We start from the raw sequence: 26,581 nt of genomic DNA, 5'->3' as shown, positions 1-26,581 counted from the left end.
TTCTTTTCTTTTCTTTTTTTTTTTTGCGGTACGCGGGCCTCTCACCATTGTGGCCTCTCCCGCTGCGGAGCACAGGCTCTGGACGTGCAGGCTCAGCGGCCATGGCTCCACGGCATGTGGGATCCGCCTGGACCGGGGCACGAACCCGTGTCCCCTGCATCGGCAGGCAGACTCTCAACCACTGTGCCACCAGGGAAGCCCAGATTTTTTTTTTTTTTTTTTTTTTTTTGTCGTATATAAGATTTTAAGACTCAGATGTTGTAAGCATGAATGAGGAGGGCTTGCACTGTATTTGAAAAATGCTATAACTCCAAAGTAGTAGTATAAGCAAAACAAGATTTCAGCCAGTCAGTCAGACAATTGAAAGAACTAAGAAATGCTCATTTGTTAAAATTAGCCAGAGAATAATTTCAGGAACAAGACAGACTGGTTTTAGGGGAAAAAACCCAAAATAACTAAACAAACAAAGTTTTATATACAAAAATATTCTAAATCTACCCACATTAGGGCTTAAAGGTATCCCTCTAGCTATGGAAGGAGGTTTTCCTGATCTGCTCCTCTATGTCTGAGGCCTTGTTGATATCAATGGTATGTTTTGGTGCCTTCGCTGCCTGGGATGAGGAGTGCAACCTGCAACCAGGGCCCAAAGGCAATGTACCCTAACGTTAAGAGCTAAACAGTCACAGATTTGAGAAAAGCAGTTTTGAGTATTGAGAGAGTGGGGCTTAGGTGACCTTCCTTAGATACTTTCCAATGCTCTCACAAAGAAAGGAAGTAGGAGATTGCTACTGGCGGGCTCCCAGGCTTACCTGCAAGTCCCGGTTTTTGAGATTGCCCAGCCAAAAAGCCTCTCGGCAATTGTTGAGGATGAGCATGGCTTTCACTCTGCAAACTAACAGCTCCAGGGTCTTTTTGAGCAAAGGCACATGCTTGGTGAGTTTCGTGTCCTGGTGAATCTGAATGGAAACAAATGCATCCAACTCATCTGGGTTTATCATCATGCTTTCACATTTCCTATACAGAAACTCTTGAATTCCTGACACCTTGAACACTGAACAAGACCATATGCCCTGCCAGTACAGGCCAGAGACATGTTCCATCAAAGAGCAGTAGTCCGGCAGAGTATTCCGAAGAGAATGGCAGCTGTCCTTCAAGCTAAAAGAGCCTAGAAGACATACCACCAACACTTCACGGTTCCTCTTCATAACCTCTTATTGATCAATTATCAATGAATTTACGTAAAATATTCTTGAATGTATATTCTACTGATATTAAACAACAGAGAGTATCCCTGTTTAGCTGAGGGAGTCCTTATAAAATTCCACTGTTCAGCACCTTAAAAAGTTAGAACCAGGGGAGGAAATGAACAACAGGAACTGGGCTTGCCAGTGACTGCAGCACTCCATGGTTCTGTGTTCCTTCACACAAAAAATGACTGGCTCAACTCCAGGCTTCAAGTGGAAAAGTCCTTTAATGCTAAAATGTTCTCACAAGAGACAGATGTGTTCCTTAACAAGTAAGTAGTACAGCTGAAAAGCTCTAAAAACAGCTGCTTTTAGAACTACCTCTTGTCTCCAGCAGAGTCATCACTTACATAATATTCCTCCTGCCCAGAGTACTTTGTAGCAGTTACACATTCACCAACATTCTCTCACCAAAGAAGCGCTCCTGGAGGAAACAGAGCTATGGAGTTTGAGTCAAATTTCAGATGCAGAAATTCCCCTCTAGATGATTACCCAATCTCTGCCAGCAACTGAGGATTTGACCACTCTGAATAAACTGCCTTTGGACAGACATAGTCCCAGAAATAAAGGCTCAAGAGGGGTAAAAAAGGAAGAAGGCACTGGAGCCCACGGATCTCCAAAATCACAACCACAGATTAAACCAACAGGTGGGTTGGTGGTGTGACCTGCTTTCCATCTTACCTTGGAATGCCCACACAGGTGATGAAGCAGCCTTGTATTCAACTGGAAGGTTTCCAGTAAACTCAGAACATCTTCCTATAACCAACAACATTTGTAAGTGCCATATGAAACGTTCTCATTTCACTTTATATGCAAGATATTCTTGCAACCAAGGGTTCCAAAGAGGATCAAGCCTGCGGGTTCCAGCTGTATATGGATAATCATCTCTTCTTTTTTTAAAATTGAGGTATAGTTGATTTACAATATGTTTCAGGTGTACAACATAGTGATTCACAATTTTTCAAGATTATGCTAGACAATTATCTTAATTTGGCCCTCAAATAGGAGGAGGAGTGATCACTGGCTATCCTCCCCTTTATCTTTCTGAGTTATGAGGGACCAACCAAATATTGTGAGAGTGTTTTGCAAAGTTCAACTTGCTAAGTATGTGTAAGAAGTAATCATCTCTGTTTCTGTTCTTTTTATTTTTAAATTAAAATTTTTGGCTGCACTGTGGGGCACGCGGGACCTTAGTTCCCCGACCAGGGATGGAACCCGCACCCCCTACAGTGGAAGCGTGAAGTCTTCACCACTGGACTGCCAGGGGAGCCCCTGTTTCTATTCTTATTTCACTACTCTAGTCTTGGATCCCACTTGGGTAAAAAACTCTCAAGACTCCGTTATAACAAGAGTTTAAGACACAAATGAGGTTTTTTTCGTTCGTTTGTTTTGTTTTTAAATTCCCAAGACCAGACTTAGAGAAGCACACAGGAATAAGCAAATGACACACTAATATGTGAGGTCCTGGGACTGCAGTAGCACAATAAAATCAAGCTAAAAAGAACAACCATCCTCAAGTCTGTAGGAGAAGTAGGAAGGCGGACGTACTATGGAACATTCAGTCCTACATGGGCATCTCTGGGGATAGGTGAAGTGACCAGAAGTACCTAAGCAGATCTGTGGCCCAGAACCTGGGCAAGGGGACCACCCCCATGCCAGCCCAGGAATCGCCGTGGACATATCTTCTGAACAACTGTACAGGGCATATTTTTGCTCTCTGTTCTCAGTTCTTACCCGATGTTTTCTAAAACTGAAGTCTAGGAGAGGCATACACTGCTTCAGAAATGCTTCCACAAAGAGACGCCCGTACTGAAGAAGAGAAGAGACACACTGGTGATGACCTCTAGCTGAGGTCTTTTACCTGAAAGGCCCCTGCCTCAGGCAGCATAACATTTCCCAGACCAGGGGGTTTATTTTCTTATTTTTATATATAAAAAATAAATTGGAAAGGGTCCAAAAGGTTAATTTGGAGAATGTAGCTTAATGCAAAAGCTAAATGGGCCTGCTAACTAAGCCCCAGAATTAGGCAGACTTACCTACCCCAGACACAGTCAATGCACAGGGGTGTTGCTCAGCTTGAGAATGAGGGCACAGAGGAACAGAGGGGAACCCCAGCTCCCTGAGGACACCTTACTCTCAAGAGGAAAGAACTGCGTAGAGCTGAGAAAGCACATGACCACTTGCCCAATTTACCAATCAGGTAAATGACTCCCCCTTCTCACCCATCTCCCATAATGGCACCAGGGTGGAGTGAGTAAAGAGGAAGAGAGAAGCCAGGAGATAATGAGAATGGGGCACCATCCACAAGAAGGAACTGTCAAGAGTGGGCCTAGAAGCATTCTCCCTATAGTGTTCTTTAGCTCTTAAGCTATCAAAGATTTGATGGGTTTACCATCAAATCTATGGCTAATCTGGGATATCCCCCGGCAGAGGAGTTCAGCAGATACCAGAACACCAGCTCCCACATTGATAAGGCCATACATGGGCTTTAAAAAGAGCAATCACCCACTCCTCCTTCCTTTCTATTGCCTGGGAAGGAATGGCAGGGAGTGACTACTGCTCCTGAAGCCACTAATCCTATTTCTAAGACTAAGTTTTCAAACTCATAGTAAAATTGGTTTCTCTTGTCATCCAACTAGTATGGGAAAACATATCCATGGTCTTTTCTAGACTACCTGATAGCACAGATTCTGGAGACTGGCTTTTGGTCAAGGTATTAAGCAATTCCACTCAGTTAACTCACAGGAAGGATAAACACTAAAGAGGGCCGGTCTCACCTTCAAACATACATGCAGAACAGGACGGCTGTCAAACACCTATAGAGATGAAGGACAAGAAACCAAAGCTGAAGGCTGCTCCTCTGAGCACCCCAGCCTCCTCCCCACCATGAAAAGCACAGCTCTGAGTGTTGCAGAGACGTCTAAAATGAAGAAGGCAGGCCAATATGTCAACAAGTCAATTACAAAGCAGAACGAAGGAATCCCTGTAACTGAAGTTCAAGAAAAGGAAGAGGGGAGCTGAGAGGAACAAGGAATTGATTCCAACTGGGAATGTTAAGAAGATGGCATTGCAGAGGCCCCAAACCTTGATCTGAAGCCTGAAGAAAGAGTAGATGAGGCAGAAAGGAGAGAGAGCAACATTCTAAGCTGGAGAAACAGTCTGAGCAAAATCATGGAGTGGGGGAGAGCACAGAGTATGTGTGAGGGATAAAGAAGGCACTCAGGTGGGAAGAGGGACACAGTGGGGAATGTGCTCAGACCCACGGCGGGGTGGTGGTGGCGATGACACGGGGAAGGACCCATTAAATAGTAAGTGCTGTGGCACAGATGGGAAGGAGGAAGGCAGAGAAGGAAAAGACACTGCTCAGGAAGAGGGGAAGGGGTTATCCAGGGTGGGTGGGGCATAGGGAAGAAGATGTGGGAAGCAGATCCCCAAGGGAGGCTGGGGAGAGTCCAGTTTGGAAGCCAGGCCCCTTGGTGGTTCCTGCAATTAGCCAGTGAGATGAGATAAGGAGCTTCCATGCTCACCTTTATCAGGTTGATGAGGATACTGAAGTCTCGAACAGCCATGTTCCAGTAGAGGAGCTTCTCTTCATGAATCTAGAGGCAGCCAAATATACACACACCTCTGAATCACAGCCAAATACTTCTCTTACTGTACTCCTACTAATATATGGTTCTTGAACTACACAGTTATACAGAGATTTAAGCCAATTATCCTCCTACAGAGATGTGGCAACCAGTGCACCCACAAGATGGTTCTGAGGCCTGCATGTATATGGTAACATTAGGGTATCTTATAGAGACTTTCTAATAAGAGGACCTCTCTTCAATAATTTCCAAGTAGGAAAAAGCCTCTGCAACATACCTCTGGGCCATCAGCTCCCTGTGGCTTCTCTGATTCCCTAGGCAAGCCCTATCTCCCAGCAGGCTAGCTCGGTTCTGGTTAGCAGGCTACCAAGGCCCAGGCTACCACAGCATCTCAAACAGGCTTGCTCACCTCATGCCAGATCACAAGTTGCAGCCCGGTATATGAGGCTGCAACCAAAGATATTTTTTTCCAGACTAGGTCTATGGAGTCCCAAGTCCCCTGGGAAGTAGCCAGGGAAAACAGAGCCCAATCCTCACTTCCAACCAGAGGGAAAGGAAATTAAACCAGAAGCTCTTTGAAAAAAAAATCCTGGATCTTAGTAACTCGAAGGAAATAGCTTAGGAGAAAATTCTGGACCCAAGGCGTAGAAGAATCAGCAGCTTCCAAGTAATCCAGAGTCTACTTCTTGGGGTGGGAATATCTGACTTACCTGCTCCGAGTCTGCTGCTGTTCCAGCCTGAAGACCTTTCACTGTCTTCTCTAGTTCAGCCATCATCACATGGAAGAAAATGACAAACGTGTGCCTAGAAGAGAAAAGGATGATGCCCACACAATGATGCACTGCTCAGAAACAAAGTCCTGGGAAGAAGCCAGGGAACCAAAAGTTATTTCCCTCCCCACCTCTCTGAATGTCCTTTCACTAGGGTCCACCCTAAGAGGACGTGAGAGTGGGAAGGATTTAGAAATGAGCCGAGAAGATGACCTGTAAAATCAGAGGATTAAGTTCATGAAGGGTGAGTGTAGTGGTAAACAGCAGGAAAGTAGTGGTGAGAAGATCTGAGTTTAAGTTCCTAGTTCCATATTTACTTTATTGCCTGTATCAACTGAGCAAGCCCCCTAACACTCATTTTTCTCATCAGTGAAACAGGGGTAATGATACCTACCTCACAGATTCATCAAAAGGATCAAGTGAGATAAACGATGTAAGAGTGTGTTATAAACTGTGAAGACCATACGAGTGTCAGATAACCACTGATATTATGAGACACAAAACCCATTAAGTGAGACATATATGGTTAGATACAACAATCACTGTATCCTTCTAAAGATGGCTAAAATACTGGAAAAGTAATTTCACATTTAAAGGATGAAAGCACTGATAGAAGTCTGGTGATTAAATATCCAATGCCGCTGAAGACTGTAACTACTGAAAATTCATTCCTCAGTAAGGTCCTTTCACATGGGCTGGCTAAGAGCTGCTTGGAGAGAATGCACAGTAGACACTGTGTGTGTTGAATGAATGATTGTACCTACCCTCTGTATCAGAACTAGATGAAGAGTAAGGTAGTTATTTGGAAACTACATACATTAGACAGTGTGATTCTAACTTAGAGAGAGAACAAGAGGAGAGTACTCCCTTACCTGGTCAGTGTAGGGAATGTGGAGGAAGATGCCTCTTTAGGAGAGCTGATCAGCTCCGGGACACCAACACCAGCGATCTCCTCTATGGCCTTCAGAACACTGTCTGTGTGCTCCAGGTAGATGCTGCATTGACAGCCATAGGAGTATGAATGCATGTTACAGAATTCCTAAATCAAGATTTCTTTCTTGAGACATTACCAGGTACTAAGCTTTAAAACAACTATTAGCATTTATTTTACTTTATTTTTTTTTATTTTTTGGCTGCACCACGTGGCTTGTGGGATCTTAGTTCCCCAACCAGGGACTGAACCTGGGGCCATAGCAGTGAAAGCGCCAAGTCTTAACCACTGGACCGCCAGGGAACTCCCAATACTTATTTTTAATAAGGATTCCAAATACTTGTCAGGAGGTAAAGGAAATGATGTCTCAGTTGGAAATACAGTTAGACACCTTGAAAGTGATGGCTGTGTCTTGGATATGGTAGGCAATAATAAATATCTGACTCACTGGTTAACAAGGCAGGATACAACAGCAGACTCCCCCACTTCCTCTATGATTTGATTTAATAAAGAACTAGCTGACAGTATAAAACAGAACAAGAAGATCTGACAATCCACATATTCCAAATTATGTTAATTTCAAACCTACTTCACTGCTTCCAAGTTACCCCTAACCAAGGTAATTTCTCAGTTTTTGACCAGACAAGGGATCTGAACAGTGGCAAAATGGAAGGCTATTTGGCTTGTGGACAGAAACTGAGCCTCTCACCTAAGCAAAGCCTGGAGCTGGTCATTAGGAATGCCGCTCTTCTCTTTCTCCCCACTTGGCCACACCCGGAAAAGGAACTGTCTGGCCAGGGAAGCTGTTGGAGAAACAAGGCAAAGATATCTCATTCATGGAAAATGAACTTCACTCTTGTTTTGCAGGCTTTTGGGGATGATTACTGACCAAAGGGATTATTCCTTTATATTTACTATGACGTTCCTGGGCTAACAGACAATTTGAAAAAAAGCTGTCATGAATTCCTGCTCTACTGGTTCTTCTACCAGAAATAAACCCATTTCTCTAAGACTCAACATGTCGCACCCTCTTACCCTGTCTTGACACAAACGTGAACCACACAGACACACAGAGAAAAGGAATGCTGCTGGGCAGTGGGAAGTCCATCTCAGCTCCTCCTTGGCAGGCCAACAAGCAGTGGCTGCTTCCTAGATTCATACCAAACCCTCCCTTTTTAAACAACAGGGAATAATAAAGGTTTGTTTTGCATGTTCTCCTTGCTTTCTGTCTGTGCTGCCAATTAAGTTGTATCAGTGAGATGCATTCCAAGAGCTATGTCAAAAGATAGTTAAAGAAAAAGATCAGGGGGACTTCCCTGGTGGTCCAGCGATTAAGAATCCGTCTTGCAATGCAGAGGACGCCGGTTCGATCCCTGGTCGGGGAACTAAGATCCCACATGCCACGGGGCAACTAAGCCCGCACACCACAACTAGAGAAAAGCCCTCGCGCCACAACTAGAGAGAAGCCCGTGCGCTGCAACGAAAGATCCTGCGTGCCACAACTAAGACCCGACGCAGCCAAAAATAAATAAATAAAAATTTTAAAAAAATAAAAGAAGGGGGCTTCCCTGGTGGCGCAGTGGTTGAGAGTCTGCCTGCCAATGCAGGGGACATGGGTTCGTGCCCCGGTCCGGGAAGATCCCACATGCCGCGGAGCAGGTGGGCCCGTGAGCCATGGCCGCTGAGCCTGCGCGTCCGGAGCCTGTGCTCCGCAACGGGAGAGGCCACAACAGTGAGAGGCCCGTGTGCCGCAAAAAAAAAAAAATAAATAAAAAAAAATAAAAGAAGGAAAGAAAGAAAGAAAAAGATCAGGGATGGGGCCAAACCTTTCTTTACACTTAATTCTGATTTCTCCTCTCTCTCCCATTTTATTAACTTCACGGTTTATGTCTTTCAGTCAAATGTCTCAGATACTTAAGGGGGAAAAAAAAAAAAAGAAGGACACAAACAAAAGCCAAACAAAATCTAGCCAACTGAACTAACCACACTCAGTCCAGTCAATGTCAGCAGACATCAGACATAGCTCCTTCTGGAAAAATGTCCTTCTTGGTATAGCAAGAGAGCACATCCAGAGTTATGGACAGATTTGTTTATAAAATTTACAAGGTCCTAGGAAGCCCTAAGTTTACAAGTCTATTCATGAAAGAAAAAAGAGGATATGGCCCATCACCAATTTTTCCTTTGTTCTGAGTAGGAGCTGTAGATTTCTCCAAAATGACCATCAAAAGTCTGATGAGATAAAGAGCACACTGGAAACTGGGAATGCTGAGATGGAAATTCTGCAAGTAATGGAAGCTCTGGCTGTAAGGAGACAAGAAAAAAAATAAAAAACAACACCACAAGTATTACAGATATGTCTAAATCCATGAGTTATCCAAGTCCGCTTAAATGCTTGATGGTCTAATCAGAATCCTCCTCATTTGCAGGGGCTTTAGTAGAACCTTCTTTCAAGACCTTACAGAGACTATAACTTTGTATAAAGAAAGTTAGGGCATGGAGGCCAGAGCTCAGCGGATGGAATGATGGCCTTGAAGAGGTCATATATGCCAAGATACCCAAATGCTAGCATAGGCCATGCTGACTATATTATTCTCAGTGTAGAATAAATTACTTGCTCTTTAAGGCATTATGCAACACACTGAGAATAATGTTTAAGTTCTGGGTTCATAGGGACAAAGTGAAAGGAAATGATAAGGCAGAGAAAGCAGAGCTTCTAATAAATGTACCATAAATGGCTAGCTTTCAATGCTCTGAAGTAATGGCAGATGTGAGTCACAATTAATCCAAAACTGTAGGTGAAATAAAACTAGAGTCAACTCCTGATTGATTGGTGGAAAGGAATTCAAACAAATTTAAAAGTACTGTATTGAAAATGAAATAAGGCTCTATAGGCAGGAATGACAAGCATTGACTGTGGACCCAGTGATGGCCTAGGCTATCAGGGGAGGTAAGGGAAAGACCAAGGTGCTCTGGTTGAAGCTGGGGTAGAGGCTGGAAGCTGTGCCCCTTAGAGCTCCTTCTCACCTCCTGTGCCCTCGGCCTAGGCTCCTTTTCTTCCAAGATGAGGGAAATGGACAGGTAATCAGTGGTAACTAACTGCTACCTAATTACCCAACCCTACTAGGAGACAGAGTAGGTCCCTGGATAATCAAGAGCTGACTACAGATGGCCAGTGCTTTCATCAACATTACCTGAAAAGGCGAACTTTACAGGATGAAGGGTGCATAAAGATTTAGTTTGATTAATTCAACAGTTTCTAATGCTTCAGGATATATCTGAATACACACATGAGAAAGCTCACAAAAATGAGGAAAAGTCACTGAAAATACCAAGTTATCTCCAAGAAATCTTGCCAATCTTATTCCTAGGAGTTTCTTGGGACAACACTCAGGGATATGTGGTCTGACCCACCTAAGCAGCTCCTCCAAAGCTTGGTCAGGCTCTCCTGGCTTCAGTCGGTTAGCAAGGACCTCAAGGGCTGAGTATAGTAAATTAATATTTTCAGGTTGAAAAAATCCGTTCCTAAGGGAAAGTCAAGGAAAGGTAGTTTAGCTCAGTTTCAGGAAGATTACGTGGACAGCAGTTGAGGATCCTAGCCTCCAGTCTGTACCATCGATAAAACAGAAGAAAAAGGAGAACTGAAGTACTGAAAGTACTCAAGTGCTAAATTCAGTCACTGCTGTATCAGACTAGAAGCTGAAGCTATCTGAAAACGTCTTTCCTTAAGGACCTAACAGTCCTCCTAGGATTATTTTCAAGGCAAACAAAGCTCTCCTTCATTCTTTACATTTTAGAGATAACTATCAGTCTTCTCTAAAAAAACAGGAATAACTTTGTGAAATTGCTTAAATCCATAGTAGATGTTCAGCAAAGAACTTATTCCTTCTTCTGTATTAAGTCAAGTCTTAACAATTCTATCTTCAGATTATCTTTCCTATTGTCCCTTCCTTTCCAAGCCAAGGCCATCACTCTAGGCCAGGCCCTTATCATCATCCCATGCACAGATCACGTCAACTTTTGTTTTTTTTTTTTTTTTGGTGGTACGCGGGCCTCCCACCGCCGCGGCCCCTCCCGTCGCGGAGCACAGGCTCCGGACGCGCAGGCCCAGTGGCCACGGCTCACGGGCCCAGCTGCTCCGCGGCACACGGGATCCTCCCGGACCGGGGCACGAACCCGCGCCCCCTGCATCGGCAGGCGGACCCCCAACCACTGCGCCACCAGGGAAGCCCATGTCAACATCTTTTGACTGGTCTTTTTGATTGCCTTTCCAATCCCTTTGTCCTGCATGCTGCTGCCAAAAGGATTTTCGTAAAACACTGCTTTCACTATATCATGGCTGTGATCATCAAACTCCAAAATTGCTTCCCTGGACAACATTCAAATTCTTCTGCCTGACCTTCAAGGCCCAGCACAATCTGACCCCCTCGATCTTTCACTCCTCTAGAAACATTTCCACATCACCAGTGGTAGCCTCTTTTCCTTTCCACAAATGAATTCTGAGGGCCTCTTATGGGCTGCAGGTTTTTCAGGGGGGGAGGTAGGGGGTGGGGATGGCTTTATTAAAGTATAATTGACATACAATAAAATGCATGTATTTAAAATGCTGAATTTGATCAGCTGACTTATATATAAACCCATGAAACCACCATGGCACTGAAAATAATAAACATATCTATTACCCCCAAAAGTTTCCTCGTATTCCTTTGTAATCCATCCCTCCTTCCATCCTCCCGCCCAATGTGAGGCAACCACTGAACTGTTTTCTGTCACTAAAAAATTATATGCTTCTTCTAGAATTTTATATAAATAGAATCAAATACTACATACTCTTACGGTCTTGGTTTTTCTTCACTATAATTCTTTTTTCATCCATGTTGTTGCAATGTAGTATTCTACCACATCAACATACCACAATTTGTTTATCTGTTAACTATTCGATGGACATTTGAATTGTTTCCAATTTGGGGCTATTACAAATAAAGCTGTAATAAACATTCATTCACAAGCCTTTGTGTAGACACATGTTTTCATTTCTCTCGGATAAATACTAGGAATGAAATGGCTGGGTTGTATGGTAGGTGTATATCTAACTTTTTAAGGAACTGCCAAACAGTTTTCAAAAGTGGGTGCACCATTGTACAGCTGCACCAGCAGCATGTGAGAGCTCCAGTTACTCTACATCCTCGCCAACACTTGGCGAGGTAAACCTTTTTAATTTAGCCATTCTGTGATTTTTACTTGCATTTCCTTAACAACTAATACTGCTGAATATCTTCGCATGTGTTTATTTGCCATCCATTTATCTCCTTGTTTCAGCATCTGTTCAAATCCTTTGTCAGGCACTGTTTTTAAGTACTGAGGATATGACAATGGCTGGTCTCTGCCTTCATGGAGCTCACAGTCCAGCAGGGAAGACAGATCAACAAGTAATTATAATAAAATGTGATCAGTTTTATCGTAAGAGTATTAGCAAAGAAGTGGGGATAAGAGAGGCAGAAAGGAGACTTACCTGGCCTAGGGGGTCAAGGAAGATGCCCCTGAGGAAGTACAGTTTAAATCCAGATCTCAGGGATGATTTAGAAAAGACTGGGGATCAAGGAGGGTGAGGATCCTGGTAGAAGGATGGGTATGTGTGGAGCCTTCCAGGTAAAAGCTATACAGGGTGCTGAAATTAATTCAGTACAGCTGGAGGGCAGAGTGCAAGACAGTGAGTGGAATAGCAGGAGTCAGATAATAAAAGGCCTTAGAAGCTGGGTAAAAGAGTTTGAACTCAAGAGAAATCTAACGGCAATCAGAAGCCAAAGTTGCGCTAGGATAAGATCGGGTTTGTGTTGGGAAGATCGCTTTAACTGCTGCGTGAAGAAGGGACCGAAAGAGGACAGCTGGAGGCAGACAGACCAACTGTGAAACTAATCCAGTCCTGGTGACAGACGACAGAAGTCTGGAAGCAGTGGAGGAGGAGAGAACAGGTGGTCATTTAGGTGTTATCTAGAAGACAAACTCAGCAGGATTCTGTGATCAGATGTGGGAGAGAGAAAGGGTAGACAGTAGAGGAAGGAACAAAGAATAACTCCTGGTTTCTGGCTCAACAACTGGTGGCGCCATCTATCTGGCCAGGGAAAGCCGAAGGAGATGTGGGAAGGAAGAAACACTTGTTTTGGATGTGATGAGTCTGAGGTGTCAATGACATATCTATAACGGGGTGCTGAGTAGGCAGTTGGAGATAAATGCCTGCAGCTCAGAAGTTAAATTTTAGCACGAATTTAAGCTTGGGTGAGACTGCCCAGGAAACCTGTATAATGAGAACAGAGAGGCCAGGACCCAGCCCTGAGGAACAAAACCATTTAAAGGACACACCTCCCTCGTTTCTACTTTTGTCCATGCCATGCTTTCCAGTTTCTTCCTTTACCTCCCAAAAAGCCATCTACCCTCCAAGGGCCCCGTGAAGTCCCATGATTTCACGAAGGCACCCCTAAACACCCCAGCTTACACAGCCTTCAGCTCTTTACCTCATAATCTGGAATTCATCTATAACTTGTTTAATAACAACTTCTTAACTGACAGTCTCTCTGGTGCTATTAGGGAAAGGTTGCCACAGCAAACTCACTAAGAATCAGACGGCCAGATTTGTTACAGGTTAGCCAAAAGCAAGTCATCTGATTTTCAGATGAGTTAATAATAGTGACTCCGTAAGACACAGAGCGTGCAAGACCAAATGAAATGATGCAGACAAAACCACTACAGAAAGAATAAGCATCATATTTACATAAAATTTTGGAGCCCTTTCCTTCTTTTCTATACCTCAGTGCCTTGGTGACTGTCAAGCAGAAGCAAGGACATACTTGATTATCTCTACCTACTGTACTTGCCACATACTCACCAAGCAAAAAGTCCATGTAAAATCTGCAGTAGCCTCTGATAGCAGGAAGACATTATGTCGTACTCCTGACCTTTAATTCCTGGTCCATCAACTACATCATGATTCTTAGCAGTTAAGCACTACAAGGGAAAAATGCTTTTAAGACTGTTGCTTCAGCAATTGCCCTCATTCTCCCTCAATATTTCTCAGCCAAAAATGAAATCTCTTGTTCATTAAGCGATTTCTAAGTCTCTATAATGATAAGATAGGCTTCTGACCTGAAAATAGTTGTGAATGTTCTCCAGATGGTTACACATGGGGCTCAGCAGTTGAACAACACTATGAGCGATTTCTGAGGCAGATCTCTGGTGGAGATGTGAGAATCCAATATTCCGGTTTCCTTTGCTCTATAATAAATTCAGAGTTACGAGGGAAGGAACTGTTGGATAGCTTCTCTGAAACTAAGAGTTTATTATAGAGATTAATCAAACCTTGTGCTACCGGGTAGAATGGACAGAAGAAATTAGGGATATATTTTGACAATGGAACTCACTCAATCTTCAAATAACCAAGAGATTGGCTTTTAGAGAGTACAGACAGTGTTTGAGAAGTATAGACCCCAAATTACTAATGAGATAAAACTCACACGAAAATAGAAATCATTTAGGCTGATAAGAATGTACAGCAAATACTAAGTATAAGAAGAAAGGATCAAGTAACTAGATATACTAATTTTAAATGTTTACACCTAAAACTTACACATTTTGTCGTTTGTGTCATCGCACTGCTTCCCCAGAGGCTACATGCATTGGTCCATTACATACACACTCGAGATTCTGGACTTCTCTAGACAGCTGACTACTATGCTGAGGCTTGGGCAAGGGCTTAGTTCGGGAGGGTGTTAAAACCAAAACCCAAGCAAAGAACAGGATTCGGGAATGCTCAGAGCATTTAGAAATACATTTTCTGTTTTGGGTGGCTTTTCTGTTTTCTCTGTTTCAGAGTTCCTTTCTAAAGCAAAATGAACGTGGGCTGGCAATGGGGCTACCACCATGCTACCCAAAAACAATACCAGAGAAAGTGACAACTTACTCACTACTAAGACCTCCTTGTTTCCAAATCCAGAGGCCAGGGCCTGTGCTCCTGCCTGTACTAACCTTGAGGAAGGGGACTCTCCTGGTCACAGAAGGTGTTAGCATGTTCTCCAGCTTCTGGGCAAGATCTTCCAGCAAGAAAAGCAGCTCAGGGGGCTGAAGCTGCACAACTTCTGTAGCCTATCACAAAGAGGAAGGAAAGAGTAATTCCCAGCATGTCCTAGCCATCTTTCTGGGGGACACATTTCATGTTTACTCTTTACAATGGGTGAAGAATCTGACCATTACCAAAAAAGGGGGAAATTCTGCCCCACCTCATATAAATGGCTGTAGTACTCTGTCAACAAATCAAAAAGTCATGCACTTCTTAAGTAAAACAAAATTTAAAATTATTAAATGGGAATGAGGCAGTATAGTTTTAGAAGACACACTTTTGCTCTAGAAATAAATGCCTCTGGTGTATCCTTCCACCTATGGACCCGTGATGCATTTCCTAAGTAACTTGGGATAAAAAAAATGACTAATTAAAGGGAATTTTGCTTTTCTCTGTTCATTAAGTAATTCTTTCATATTTTCTTCCACCTAATGTTTTGCTACTATTAATTCTGGGCAGGATCCTTATAACCATATTACACTACCATAAGTAGAATGGGTCAAGCAGTCTCACTTCAAACTTTTCACTCAACATACAGCTATGGAGAATCTCCAAGTACAGGCTGACGCAGAAAGACTGAAAAAAAAAAAAAACACTCCATTTTGAAGGAGCTTACATTCTTGAAAAATCTATGGTAAAAATCCATGCATTTTCTCAAAAAAATTTTTTTAACCTGGAAAAACTCTACTCTCTGGTGAAATCCCATACCAAAAGGTACCTTCTCTGTGTAAATGTCTTCTACTTCCAACTTCATTATAAATACCATTCTCTCCTCAGTTTCACTGGTACTTGGTTCAGACCATCAATACACAATGTACTGCTAGTTGTCTCCTTCCTTTATTAGATTATAAGCTAGCTGAAGGCAAGCATCATGCTTACGTAATACTGAATTGCCAATATCTAGATTTGCATCAAAAACAAAAAAGGCCTCAACAAACACTCATGGACACTGAACAAATGTCACAAAAAAGTGAAAAGAGCATTGTGTAACTATAAATCACAACAGTGTTGCTCCACAAAAGTAATCTAAATAGGTTATTATTAGTAACGTAGTGTAAGGATCACATCATTAGCATGATCTTTTGTAATACCTAATGCACTATAAAAAAAACTTAGACTTATAAACATCAAGATGATGAGGATGATTATTCATCCACACTTGCACATATAAAGGCTTTGGAGGCCAGAGTCCAACTTCTCCCAGGGTCATGGTTTTCTTTTGGAAAAAGGAATAGAGCTGAGGAACTTTCTGAAATAAGATTAAGTTCTGGGATCTCAGCTCTGTCACTTACTTCAGTGTGCATTTCAGTATCTAGGATGAACTTGGTCACGAGCCCACAATGCAGAATAGAGAAGACCTCAAGGTCCAGTTCTCGGAAAAAAGCGTGGTAATTCTGTAATGATACTGATGTCTTTTCTTCTTTCCCTCTGAACTCCTGGGAGGAAAGTACCAGAAACCAATAGAATAAGGCTTCTATATTAATCTAACTTTAAATGAAGATTTCAAAATGCAATTGTGCATTTATTTTATGTAAAAAGTTACAGTTCATCACATCCTTTTACCAACTTCCTTTTACCAAAGTCCCTAAATATTCCTGAAACAGATCACGTATTGTAATATTGGGATATAGGTCACACATCGATACTCAGTTGGTTTCCACTTAGGGATGAATATAGACAAATCAAGGCACTATGGTGTGGTACAGAAAACTATGAGCTTAGGGGCCAGAAAGATTTGGCTTCAAATCCTTGCTCAAGCACTTATTAACTGTGTAACTTTACACAAGTCACCTATCCTCTCTGGATCTTAGTTTCCTCGTCTATTAAATGTAAATATCAATACTAAGCTTGAGTTTTTAGGAAGATTAGAGGAGTTACACATAAATTCTCAATAAACAGTACCTAAAAAACAGAAATAATTGGGATCCATGTGGTTTAGGCAATTTCACAAACCTACCCTGTGGGTGGTACAATTACAGGAAAAGGACCTACTGTTTATTAAGTATCTGTATTAAGAAACTGTACTAATGGGCTTCCCTGGTGGCGCAGTGGTTGAGAGTCTGCCTGCCGATGCAGGGAAAACGGGTTCGTGCCCTGGTCCGGGAAGATCCCACATGCCGCAAAGCGGCTGCGCCCATGAGCCATGGCCGCTGAGCCTGAGCGTCCAGAGCCTGTGCGTCCAGAGCCTGTGCTCCGCAACAGGAGAGGCCACAACAGTGAGAGGCCCGCGTACCGCAAAAAAAAAAAAAGAAACTGTACTAAGCATTTCATGTTATCTAAATTCATTGAGAAAGAGATAATCTGGGATCCGAAGAGGAAAGAGGCTAAAAGAAGTATATCTTGTACTACATACAAAGAATTTGCTAATTGCTACAAGTGAGAATTCAAAGTACTCCTGGGATGCAAAAAAGGGAGTAATACAATCAAGAAAATAATTAGAAAAACAGTGTGTGGTAGTGATAAATGTTTGGAGTCTAACCCAAACTCTGCTACTGAGAGGGTCACTCCAAGGCCTAGGAGAGTTTGTTCGCCTCTCTTTTCCCTAATCCTTCTCTCTGTAAAATGCATAGGATAATGCTGGCCCTTTGTTAATCTCACCGGGCTGTCACACACCTTCATAGATACCAGTCATTCCAATACCTTTTCCAGCTGGCTCCTATCAGATGGTGCAGGGTCGCATTCTGAATTATCCTCCTTTGAAAGTGGGTCAGGGGAGGATGTTTTGTTGCCATCTGCTTTTCGCTTCCTTCCTCCTTGTATTTCAAGAAAAGAAAAGTGACTCAAATAATCAATAATCATGTTTACTAAATATCACTGCCTTCAAGAAACAACCTGCTGAAGACTACCTAGAGACAGGAGGTAATTTTATAACCCTAAATTATAGTTCATTGATAACCATGCCAAAGAAGGGTTCAATTATATAATCTCTCCAATTACTGATGCCTTGATGCGCATAACCTCTAAGTAAATTCAGCATGGCACATAGGGAGACACAGAACAAAAAGAAAAGAGCATACTCACCTAAATTTCCTTGTATTCTGATTTTTGCTGAAACAGCAGTACTGGTATGAGGTGTTACTTCTGAAGTTTCCAAGTCAAAGTTTGCAAGGGGAGGAACATAGTCTGGAGTGACTGAAACAAACAGCAGGAAGCTCAATGAATACCAACCATATACCACTATTAGACTTGAATTCTAATCACCCGATTAGCTAAAAACTAGTTTCCAGAACTGCCAAGCATGGCTGACTGCCTGTAAGATGCATTCAGGTCATCTGACGTTAATCATTTTGGCATAGTAAAATAGCCAAAGATAACTTACAGGAATATCATATTAATTGATTATGATCAATCAACATAAAACCATTATACCAATATAAAACATCCAAGCAGATAAGAACTAAAAATAAATTAACTTACATTTAAAATCTAAAGATATTAGCAATATCTGGTCACATAGCAGTTTGTTTTACACACAATTATTTAGATGAGAGCCTGAGGGAGGCTCCATGTTTTCCCCAGAGAATCAAGCTAGCACTTTATTTTTATTTATTTATTAATTAATAAATAAATTTGGCTGTGCCGAGTCTTAGCTGCAGCACACTGGATCTTCGCTGCAGCAAGCGGACCTCCTAGTTGTGTCATGTGGGCTTCTTAGTTGCAGTATGCATGTAGGATCTAGTTCCCCGACCAGGGGTCAAATCTGGGCCCCCTGCATTGGGAGCAGGGAGTCTTACCCACTGGACCACCAGGGAAGTCCCAAAGCTAGCACTCTAAAATGACAAGTTTTCTTAATGGCCAGAAGGTATTAAGAGGCCTCTCAGCTGTATTCCTGGTTCATAATGATGTTCAAGAAGGCAAAGGGCACTGGAAGTTTGACATCCAAAGAAGCAATGTAATGTACAAAAAGCCCAACCAATGTTTTATATCTTGTATTAAACACCAAGGTTTCCTGGAGATAACAATGGGAGGAAAATGGATGTATTCTTTTTTTTTTTTTTAATTTTCTTTCTTTCTTTCTTTATTTTTGGCTGTGTCGGGTCTTTGTTGCTGCACGCGGGCTTTCTCTAGTTGCGGTGAGCGGGGGCTACTTTTCGTTGCGGTGCCTGGGCTTCTCATTGTGGTGGCTTCTCTTGTTGCGGAGCATGGGCTCTAGGCATGGGCTTCAGTAGGTGTGGCATGCAGGCTCAGCAGTTGTGGCTCGCGGGCTCTAGAGCACAGGCTCAGTAGTTGTGGCACACGGGCTTAGCTGTTCCGCGGCATGTGGGATCTTCCCGGACCAGGGCTCGAACCCGTGTCCCCTGCGTTGGCAGGCGGATTCTTAACCACTGCACCACCAGGGAAGTCTGATGTACTCATTTTTTAAAATTTTTGTTGAGCAACCATTTTCTTGTCCCACGAGTCGGGGGCAGCTATCGTTGAGTCTGGCTTAAAAGCTAACTCTGCTATCTCCTCACCACTGCCCAGCAGGGCTGCAATACAGGACCCTTCCCTCACCTGCCAAGTGCTTTTCCAGGAGTTGCTGCAGCTCTACAATGTGCTTTAACCGGGTGAGCACCTTCACTTTCATCTCGGGTAATGTTTGCCGACAGAAGGCATTTACAACCTGTGGAAGTAAAAATTATATTCTCACACTGTGAACTATTCAGATTTTAACCTTGTTTGCGTTATTCAGCGAGAGCTAAAAGAGTTGTTTGGTGACAGCATCTGTGAGTCTAGTGAGAAATGTCAAAGTGTTCTCAGCAAGGGGCTGTAAAGAAAAAGCTCTGGGCCAATAGAGGAGATCTAACTTCTAATCCTGGTTCTACTTATTTCTAGTTAAGTAATAAGGTGGAACAACACAATAGCTAGAAAGTATACACTTCGGTGAAACAGATCCTAGTCTGCTACTTACTAGTTGTGTGACCTTGGCCAAGTCTTTAACCTTTCTGAGCTTTTATTTCTTCAGCTATAAAACTGGAATGCAGTCATATGGATTAAGTGTGAATAAAGAAACTAGCCCAGCATTTGGCACATGTGTTTGATAAATTTTAATGACTTTGAACTCTCTGTACCTGCAATTCCATATGTGTAAAACGAGGATAATAATATCCATCCTGCCTACATCATAATATAGTTGTCAGGATAAGAAGAGATATTTCAAGTGAATAAACATTCTCAGAAATAATATGCATGAGAAAGGAAGTGTGATATAGATGTAAGATGTTACCATCATTTTCTGCATTTCATTTTCATTATATTTCATTATGATTGTGCATTTCATTAAGCACAAACATACTGTAAAGGAAAGTGAAAACTATCATTCACTTGATCTCACTAAATCGAAACATTACGTGCATAGTGATGTAAGGAGGAACAGTATTTTCACAGTGGTGAAGGTGAAGTTATTCCAGGCAGAAGTAGATTACCATGAAAAGGCTTGGAGGTAGTAAAGCATGGGCAACAGTAAGTGAATTCTAAGTATTTTGATTTCGCTGCATCAGGAGGCGCATATGATTAGGGAAGGGTAGGATACAACCTCTGCAGAAACACACAGGGGTTAGTGGTTGGTGAAGAATTTTTAAGGAGCCTCGTGGAACCAAGGAAACTGTTTCCTTTCAAGAGAAACTACAGACAGTAAGTGAATTGTCCTAGTAACTCTGCTCACCTCTCGGAACCAGTTGAGAGTAAGAAATATAAGTGAACATATGAATGAACGCTCTTTAACAGACATGGACTCCAGTCTCTCTCCAGGCTCCAGGTCAGTGAGGAATATAGGACAGTCTGAAAGAGAAGGACAAACATTTCTAATCCCCTTTAGTTCAAGTCAACAGAACATGGATGCTGCCCCTAGAGCTAGCTCTCCTTCTACTTACTTTCCCCTTTAACTAGTATTTGAAGGTCAAGCTTTGATTAGTCTCAAAAATACTTCCATATCATGCAGCAGTCAATAAATATAATCTAAAAGTCTCTGTGAAGTTAAAAAATTCCTTCCCCCACACACATGTACCAGTCTGCCCCTTCCCTAAGTTTACCAAAGAAAGGTTACAAAGAAGAAAGGATCTGATAACTTCATCCTATACCTAATAAACCATCAATCTCCTCCAAGTTTCCATTATGTTGTCTGTCCACACAAAGTCTCAGTAACCTGAAGTAGGGAGCCAGGCACAACGGAGAAACCAATCTGGGAAGGAAAAATCCATTTTTAGACCACGGTTTATAGACACATTAGTCCATGTTTATAGGGAGCCCAACCTTATAATTAAGGAGGTTTGCCCAAAATAAATGTCTACTTTTAAGAACATATAACAAGGAATGTAATGGATGCTCACCAAATAAATAATGAACTGAATTGGAGGAAGACAGAGGTAAGTAGACTGAATGCCCATGTGTTAGGAGGAAGTGGAGATAAGACGGAAGGAGGGTGTTAAGAGTGGCAGAGATAGACAAACACGTTCATGGGTGGGAAAATGGAACAGAAACAAAAGCAGCCTCACAGAATATCTGTTGGCTGTCATGACTCAATGCAAATCCCAAACCCAGGGTCTGGGAGAAACCAAGGAGTCTGCCCCATTCTTAGGAGCCCATCCATATACCACCTGTCTTGGGAGAAATCCTTTTCAATCAAGTTCTCAAGAGACTGCATGAACTGCGGCATTCCCCGTGAACATTCAAAATACCAACAGAGGTTTTAGAGAAGAAAAAGTGTACTGACTTTTGGTCTGATTCCTGCGAAGTCAGTCTACCCCCATCTTTCACAAAGTCCCGAGAGAACAACAGTGGCAGGAGGTTGATGGCAATCCCATCACAACTATCATAGTCTTCTAGTCCGTAGAGAGCTTTCACAGGAAATGGATAGTCACTGTGGAGAGAACGCAGAATCTGATACCGCAATTCAAGGGTATGGCAAGTCTATGGGAGAAACCACTAGAACAAACTAATCTCCTCTGTTATGAGGAGAAGTGAGAAAGAGGAGAAAGAACAAGTGGGGAATCTTTTAGCAATCCTGGAGCTGGGCGTGCCGGGGTACTGGGGTTGGGAGGAGGGAAGTTGTGGGAGTGGGCTAGACTTGGCTGAGGTCAAGACATTCTGAGGTTTGCACCAGCAATTGACATAACTGACATAATTTCTTGACCAGTACAACCATGTCAGTGGGTAAACGGTACTTACCCTTCTGGAACAACACAGATGTCCACCACAAAGGCATCCTGGAAATCATTAAAGATGGTCTGCCCAGCCCATTCCTTTAGGAAACAAACAAAAAAGGCTGGGTAGACCAGGGTATATGTGCTATAAAGCCCTAAATAAACTATTAACCTTTCCAAAGCTTCAGTTTCCTCATTTCTGAAAAGAAAATAACAATAATACATACCTCATCATTCTGATGTGGAATAGACATAATACATGAAAAATGCTTAACACAGTGCTTGGCACAGAATAGATGGTGGCTTTCAACAACATCATTAACCACATGTTCATCATCCTCATCCCTTATTTTTATTATATGAAGGAGGCCTCAGAGGAGAGGCCTGGGGCCGAGTGAGTCAGAACAGCCTTCCCAATTAGAATATGGGAGAGCTCACAGGAAGATCTTTTTATTTTTGCAGCACAACAGAGGGAAGGGTTTGAAGAATGTGTAGTAAAGCAGCCCTCATGCTTCACTGCTTTAAGAAAAGATACTTGGACATACCAGCACTTGTGGAGCCAGCTTTCTGCCTTGGATCAGGTTGGCAAATTCATCATAATAAAGTGCAGAGGCCTGAGGAGACTGCTCACTGCAGGAATGAACCAACTGTAGCAAGGAGGTTACCTGGAGCAGTCGAAGAGAAAGAACGGTCCAGCCCTTGGGATGCCAGTGCTTCCTAATTAAACACTTCACCCCATTCAGTAGTAAGTTTTTCCCTTTCCGATTTCACTGGCAAAGCTCTTATCACCACCTCTCACCTGAGGTTTTTCCTAAGCCTCCTGACCAATCCATCTCTTTTGAATCTCATCTCTTTTCCAATCCATCATACACATGAAACTGATTAATTTCTCTAAAGCGAAGCTTGGATTATGCCATTTCTATGCTAAGAAACCCTTACGGACTACCTCTGTGGAAAAATTAAATCAAAATGTCTTGATTCACATTCAGAGCTCTCTGTTTTCTATCTCCAAACTAGCTTTAGCTCCAACTCTCCAATTACACACTTACTTGTCCCTATGCTCCAGTCAATCTGCTACTCTCAAACATGACCCACCTTTTTTGCTCTCTAGGAATTTACAATTTAATTAGGAAGATTAGACAGATACAGAACTAAAATACAACCCAAGCCAGTGGATTCTAAAGGACAAAAGAGTGGTACAAATTACAAAAGCTATGAGTTCAGGAAAACATATTTTGAAAAAAAAAGCCTTCTTCCTGGCAAGGTGACAGTGACCAGAAGCAATTCCTCAGTTACTCATAAACATATCCAACTACACGACAAGAACTTACCTGTGTACACTGTTCACTGCTGAGGTCTCCTCTCCCTGGGGTCAAACTGGAAGATCTACTTCTAAAAACATTATTTTAGACCCATTTTTGTAATATTTTGTAACAACTGGCAATAAATTTAAGAAATGTGCCTTCCTTGGGATTGGGGTGGAGATAAAAGTGCACGAAAGCACAGACAAGTTTGTTTGTTTTTAAAATATTTATTTATTTAGCTGCACTGGGTCTTTGATGCAGCATGCGGGATCTGGTTCCCTGACCAGGGATGGAACCCAGGCCCCCTACATTGGGAGCATGGAGTCTTAACCACTGGACCACCAAGCCAGTCCCCAAGTATTTATTTAGACCATACAAAATGTGGATTAGAGCAAACAATGGTTATCTTAGACTTTTTTAAGGATACATTAAATTAGTAAAAATCATAGGGGCAAGCACTCGGCATTATTCTATTTAATGCTCTCAACAACTCTATGAAGTAAATACTATTAATATCTTTATTTCACAGATGTGAGAATACAAAGGTACAGAGAGGTAAAGTAACTTACCCAAGATCATTCAACTAATAAATAACGGAACCAGTATTTCACCCCAGGCAAGCAGTATGGCTCCAGAGAATGAACTTTTAACCAGTATACTATGCAGCCTCTACGGATTACTAATGATGACTCTAAGGATGTTTCCTGAGGTGCCAGAAATTCATGACAAATCATTTCCAAGAAGCATGAACTAAATTCCAATCTCATTTTGCAATGGTAACAACTTATCAAGCCCCAAGCTTCTTTTAGGTGTTACAATTGTGGCATCAAAGTGCAAAGGGGGAAAAAGCAACAGGAAGACTTTATTTATATCAAACATGGTGTTCCAGACAGGAATAACACAGCAGTGGAGAAACCTGTATTGTCTAGTGCCCAGGATTGGAGCAGATGCAGAAGAATGCATCCCAGGGAGATCAGGGTTTCCCTTTTTTAGAAACACTTCTAGAACTTAATTTCTTAGCAATCCCTAGTTTTAAACCATCAGAATGTAATGACTGTTATTGCAATTCTGTAAAAATTATATGTAGTATATACAGTCAAGATTAGAAGGAACATAGGGGACTTCCCTGGTGGTCCAGTGATTAAGAATCTGTCTTCCAATGCAGGGGACGGGGTTCGATTCCTGGTTGGGGAACTAGCATCCCAAATGCCGCAGGGCAACTAAGCCCGTGCGCTCTAGAGCCCATGCGCCACAACCAGAGAGCCCACATGCTGCAACTACTGAGCACGCACACTCTGGAGCCTGTGCACCACAACTAGAGAGTCCACACACTCCGTAGCCCACGCACCACAACTAGAGAGAGGCCCACGCGCCACAACGAAGAGTTCACACACCGCAATGAAAGATCCCACGCGCTGCAACGAAAGATCCCACATGCTGCAACATGGAAAAGTGGCAACAAACATTTGCTCACTTCTCTTATTATGGTTTTTATGTCTTCTGTTACAATGATGTCTACACAATGTAACAATTTATTTTTTAAGACAGCAACTTGATTAATTGACCATGAGCCACAGAAATCAGAATTTCCATGCATACCTGTCTGCTGCTATGATGCCAGCCATAGTGACAGCACCAATAATACCAGTGAGCTTGTACTTGAACATGGTGCTAGAGAGCTGTTTTCGTATCACCAGGTGCATGTCATCCTACAAGGAAACAATGATAAAGATGAAGATGTTGGAATGGTACAGCAAAAGAGCCTACGAATATTAGAGCCAAAAACCCTAGAATAGCAAGGGTTCTATCATTTACTAACTGTGTGGTCTTTGGTGAGTCATTTAATCTTTCTGAGTCTCAATTTTTTTCATCTATAAAATGGGAAAGGTTTTTCAAGGATCAGAGACAAATTACGAAAAATTCCAAGAACAGGGCCCAACATGTGGTAGACATTCAATAATAACAGCTATTATTGTTACCGTTGTGATAGTTGCTTGATATAGATAATGTAAATTATCATAATGTTGTTGGCTGATCAGGTAGAAGTAATCAAACAGAAAAAAGTACTTAGGAATAAATATAACCAAGGAGGCAAAAGACTTATACATTAAAAACTGCATAACAGGGCTTCCCTGGTGGCGCGGTGGTTGAGAGTCCGCCTGCCGATGCAGGGGACACAGGTTCGTGCCCCAGTCCGGGAAGATCCCACATGCCGCGGAGCGGCTGGGCCCGTGAGTCGTGGCCGCTGAGCCTGCGCATCCGTAGCCTGTGCTCCGCAACGGCAGAGGTCACAACAGTGAGAGGCCCGCATACCGCAAAAAAAAAAACAAATGCATAACATTGCTGAAAGAAATTAAAGAAGACCTAAATAAATGGAAAGATATCCCATGTTCATGGAATGGAAGACTGAACATTGTTAAGATGATAATATGCTCATTCAATGTAATCCTTATTAAAATACCAACGGCATTTTTTACAGAAATAGAAAAACCCATACTAAAATTCATATGGAATTTCAAGAGACCCCTAATAGCCAAAACTATCTCGAGGGACTTCCCTGGTGGTGCAGTGGTTAAGAATCCACCTGCCAGTGCAGGGGACATGGGTTTGATCCCTGGCCTGGGAAGATCCCACATGCCGTGGAGCAACTAAGCCCATGCACCACAACTACTGAGCCTGCGCTCCAGAGCCTTCAAGCCACAACTACTGAAGCCCACACACCTAGAGCCACAGTAAGAGACGCCACCGCAATGAGAAGCCCACACACCACAACAAAGAGTAGCCCCCACTCGCTGCAACTAGAGAAAGCTCTCACGCAGCAATAAAGACCCAATGCAGCCAAAAAATAAATACAAAAACTAGAATTAAAAAAAAAAAAAACAATGTTGAAAAAGAACAAATTTGGAGGGCTCACACTTCCCAATTTCAAAAGTACTACAAAGTTACAGTAATCAAAAGTGTGCTACCGGCATAAGGACACACATTTAGGCCAACAGATAGAATAGATCCTAGAAATAAACCCTCACACATACGGCCAATTGATTGTCCACAAAGGTGCCCAGACCACTCAATGGAAAAAGAGTCTTTTCAACAAAAGGTACTAGAAAAAACTGGATACCCACACACACAAAAATGAAGTTGAGGGACTTCCCTGGTGGACCGGTGGGTAAGACTCTGCGTTCCCAATGCAGGGGGCCCAGGTTCGATCCCTGGTCAGGGAACTGGATCCCGTATGCATGCCGCAACTAGTAGTTCGTATGCCAAAACTAAGAGTCCTCATGCTGCAACTGAGAAGTCCTCATGCTGCAACTAAGAAGTCCACATGCCACAACTAAGGATCCCGCACGCTGCGATGAGGATCCCGTGTGCCGCAACTAAGACCCGGCACAACCAAAATAAATAAATAAATAAAATAAAAACTAGCTTGTTTAAAAAAAAATGAAGTTGAACCCTTATCTTACACCATATTTAAAAATTAACTCAAAGTGAATCAATGATTTAAATTTAAGAGCTA

General features: G+C 42.4%; 1 protein-coding gene across 6 annotated transcripts in view; it reads right to left on the bottom strand.

Moving 5' to 3' along the window:
- Positions 1 to 26,581, bottom strand: part of FANCD2 (FA complementation group D2) — a 56,879-nt gene that overhangs the window by 2,569 nt on the left and 27,729 nt on the right. For 4 of the 6 annotated variants that reach the window (XM_060023037.1, XM_060023041.1, XM_060023038.1 and 1 more), the window contains 24 exons: positions 24,667 to 24,776; positions 23,095 to 23,155; positions 22,309 to 22,428; positions 21,789 to 21,862; positions 21,334 to 21,480; positions 20,702 to 20,802; positions 20,287 to 20,402; positions 19,137 to 19,245; positions 17,664 to 17,774; positions 17,283 to 17,395; positions 15,935 to 16,078; positions 14,552 to 14,668; positions 13,673 to 13,801; positions 13,416 to 13,534; positions 9,947 to 10,057; positions 8,706 to 8,836; positions 7,245 to 7,338; positions 6,477 to 6,599; positions 5,545 to 5,638; positions 4,772 to 4,843; positions 4,022 to 4,060; positions 2,979 to 3,074; positions 1,926 to 2,000; positions 810 to 956 (listed from right to left, as the gene is read on the bottom strand). In XM_060023037.1, coding sequence (XP_059879020.1) covers positions 810 to 956; positions 1,926 to 2,000; positions 2,979 to 3,074; positions 4,022 to 4,060; positions 4,772 to 4,843; positions 5,545 to 5,638; positions 6,477 to 6,599; positions 7,245 to 7,338; positions 8,706 to 8,836; positions 9,947 to 10,057; positions 13,416 to 13,534; positions 13,673 to 13,801; positions 14,552 to 14,668; positions 15,935 to 16,078; positions 17,283 to 17,395; positions 17,664 to 17,774; positions 19,137 to 19,245; positions 20,287 to 20,402; positions 20,702 to 20,802; positions 21,334 to 21,480; positions 21,789 to 21,862; positions 22,309 to 22,428; positions 23,095 to 23,155; positions 24,667 to 24,776 — 2,553 coding nt within the window. Of the gene's footprint in view, positions 1 to 809; positions 957 to 1,925; positions 2,001 to 2,978; positions 3,075 to 4,021; positions 4,061 to 4,771; positions 4,844 to 5,544; positions 5,639 to 6,476; positions 6,600 to 7,244; positions 7,339 to 8,705; positions 8,837 to 9,946; positions 10,058 to 13,415; positions 13,535 to 13,672; positions 13,802 to 14,551; positions 14,669 to 15,934; positions 16,079 to 17,282; positions 17,396 to 17,663; positions 17,775 to 19,136; positions 19,246 to 20,286; positions 20,403 to 20,701; positions 20,803 to 21,333; positions 21,481 to 21,788; positions 21,863 to 22,308; positions 22,429 to 23,094; positions 23,156 to 24,666; positions 24,777 to 26,581 lie in introns of those variants that run through there. The other 2 variants (XM_060023040.1, XR_009520920.1) reach the window with 2 other exon arrangements.

The sequence above is a fragment of the Delphinus delphis genome, chromosome 10 (assembly GCF_949987515.2).
Source record: "Delphinus delphis chromosome 10, mDelDel1.2, whole genome shotgun sequence".
NCBI classification, from domain to species: Eukaryota; Metazoa; Chordata; class Mammalia; order Artiodactyla; family Delphinidae; genus Delphinus; species Delphinus delphis.
This window is presented reverse-complemented; position numbering and strand designations above follow the sequence as displayed.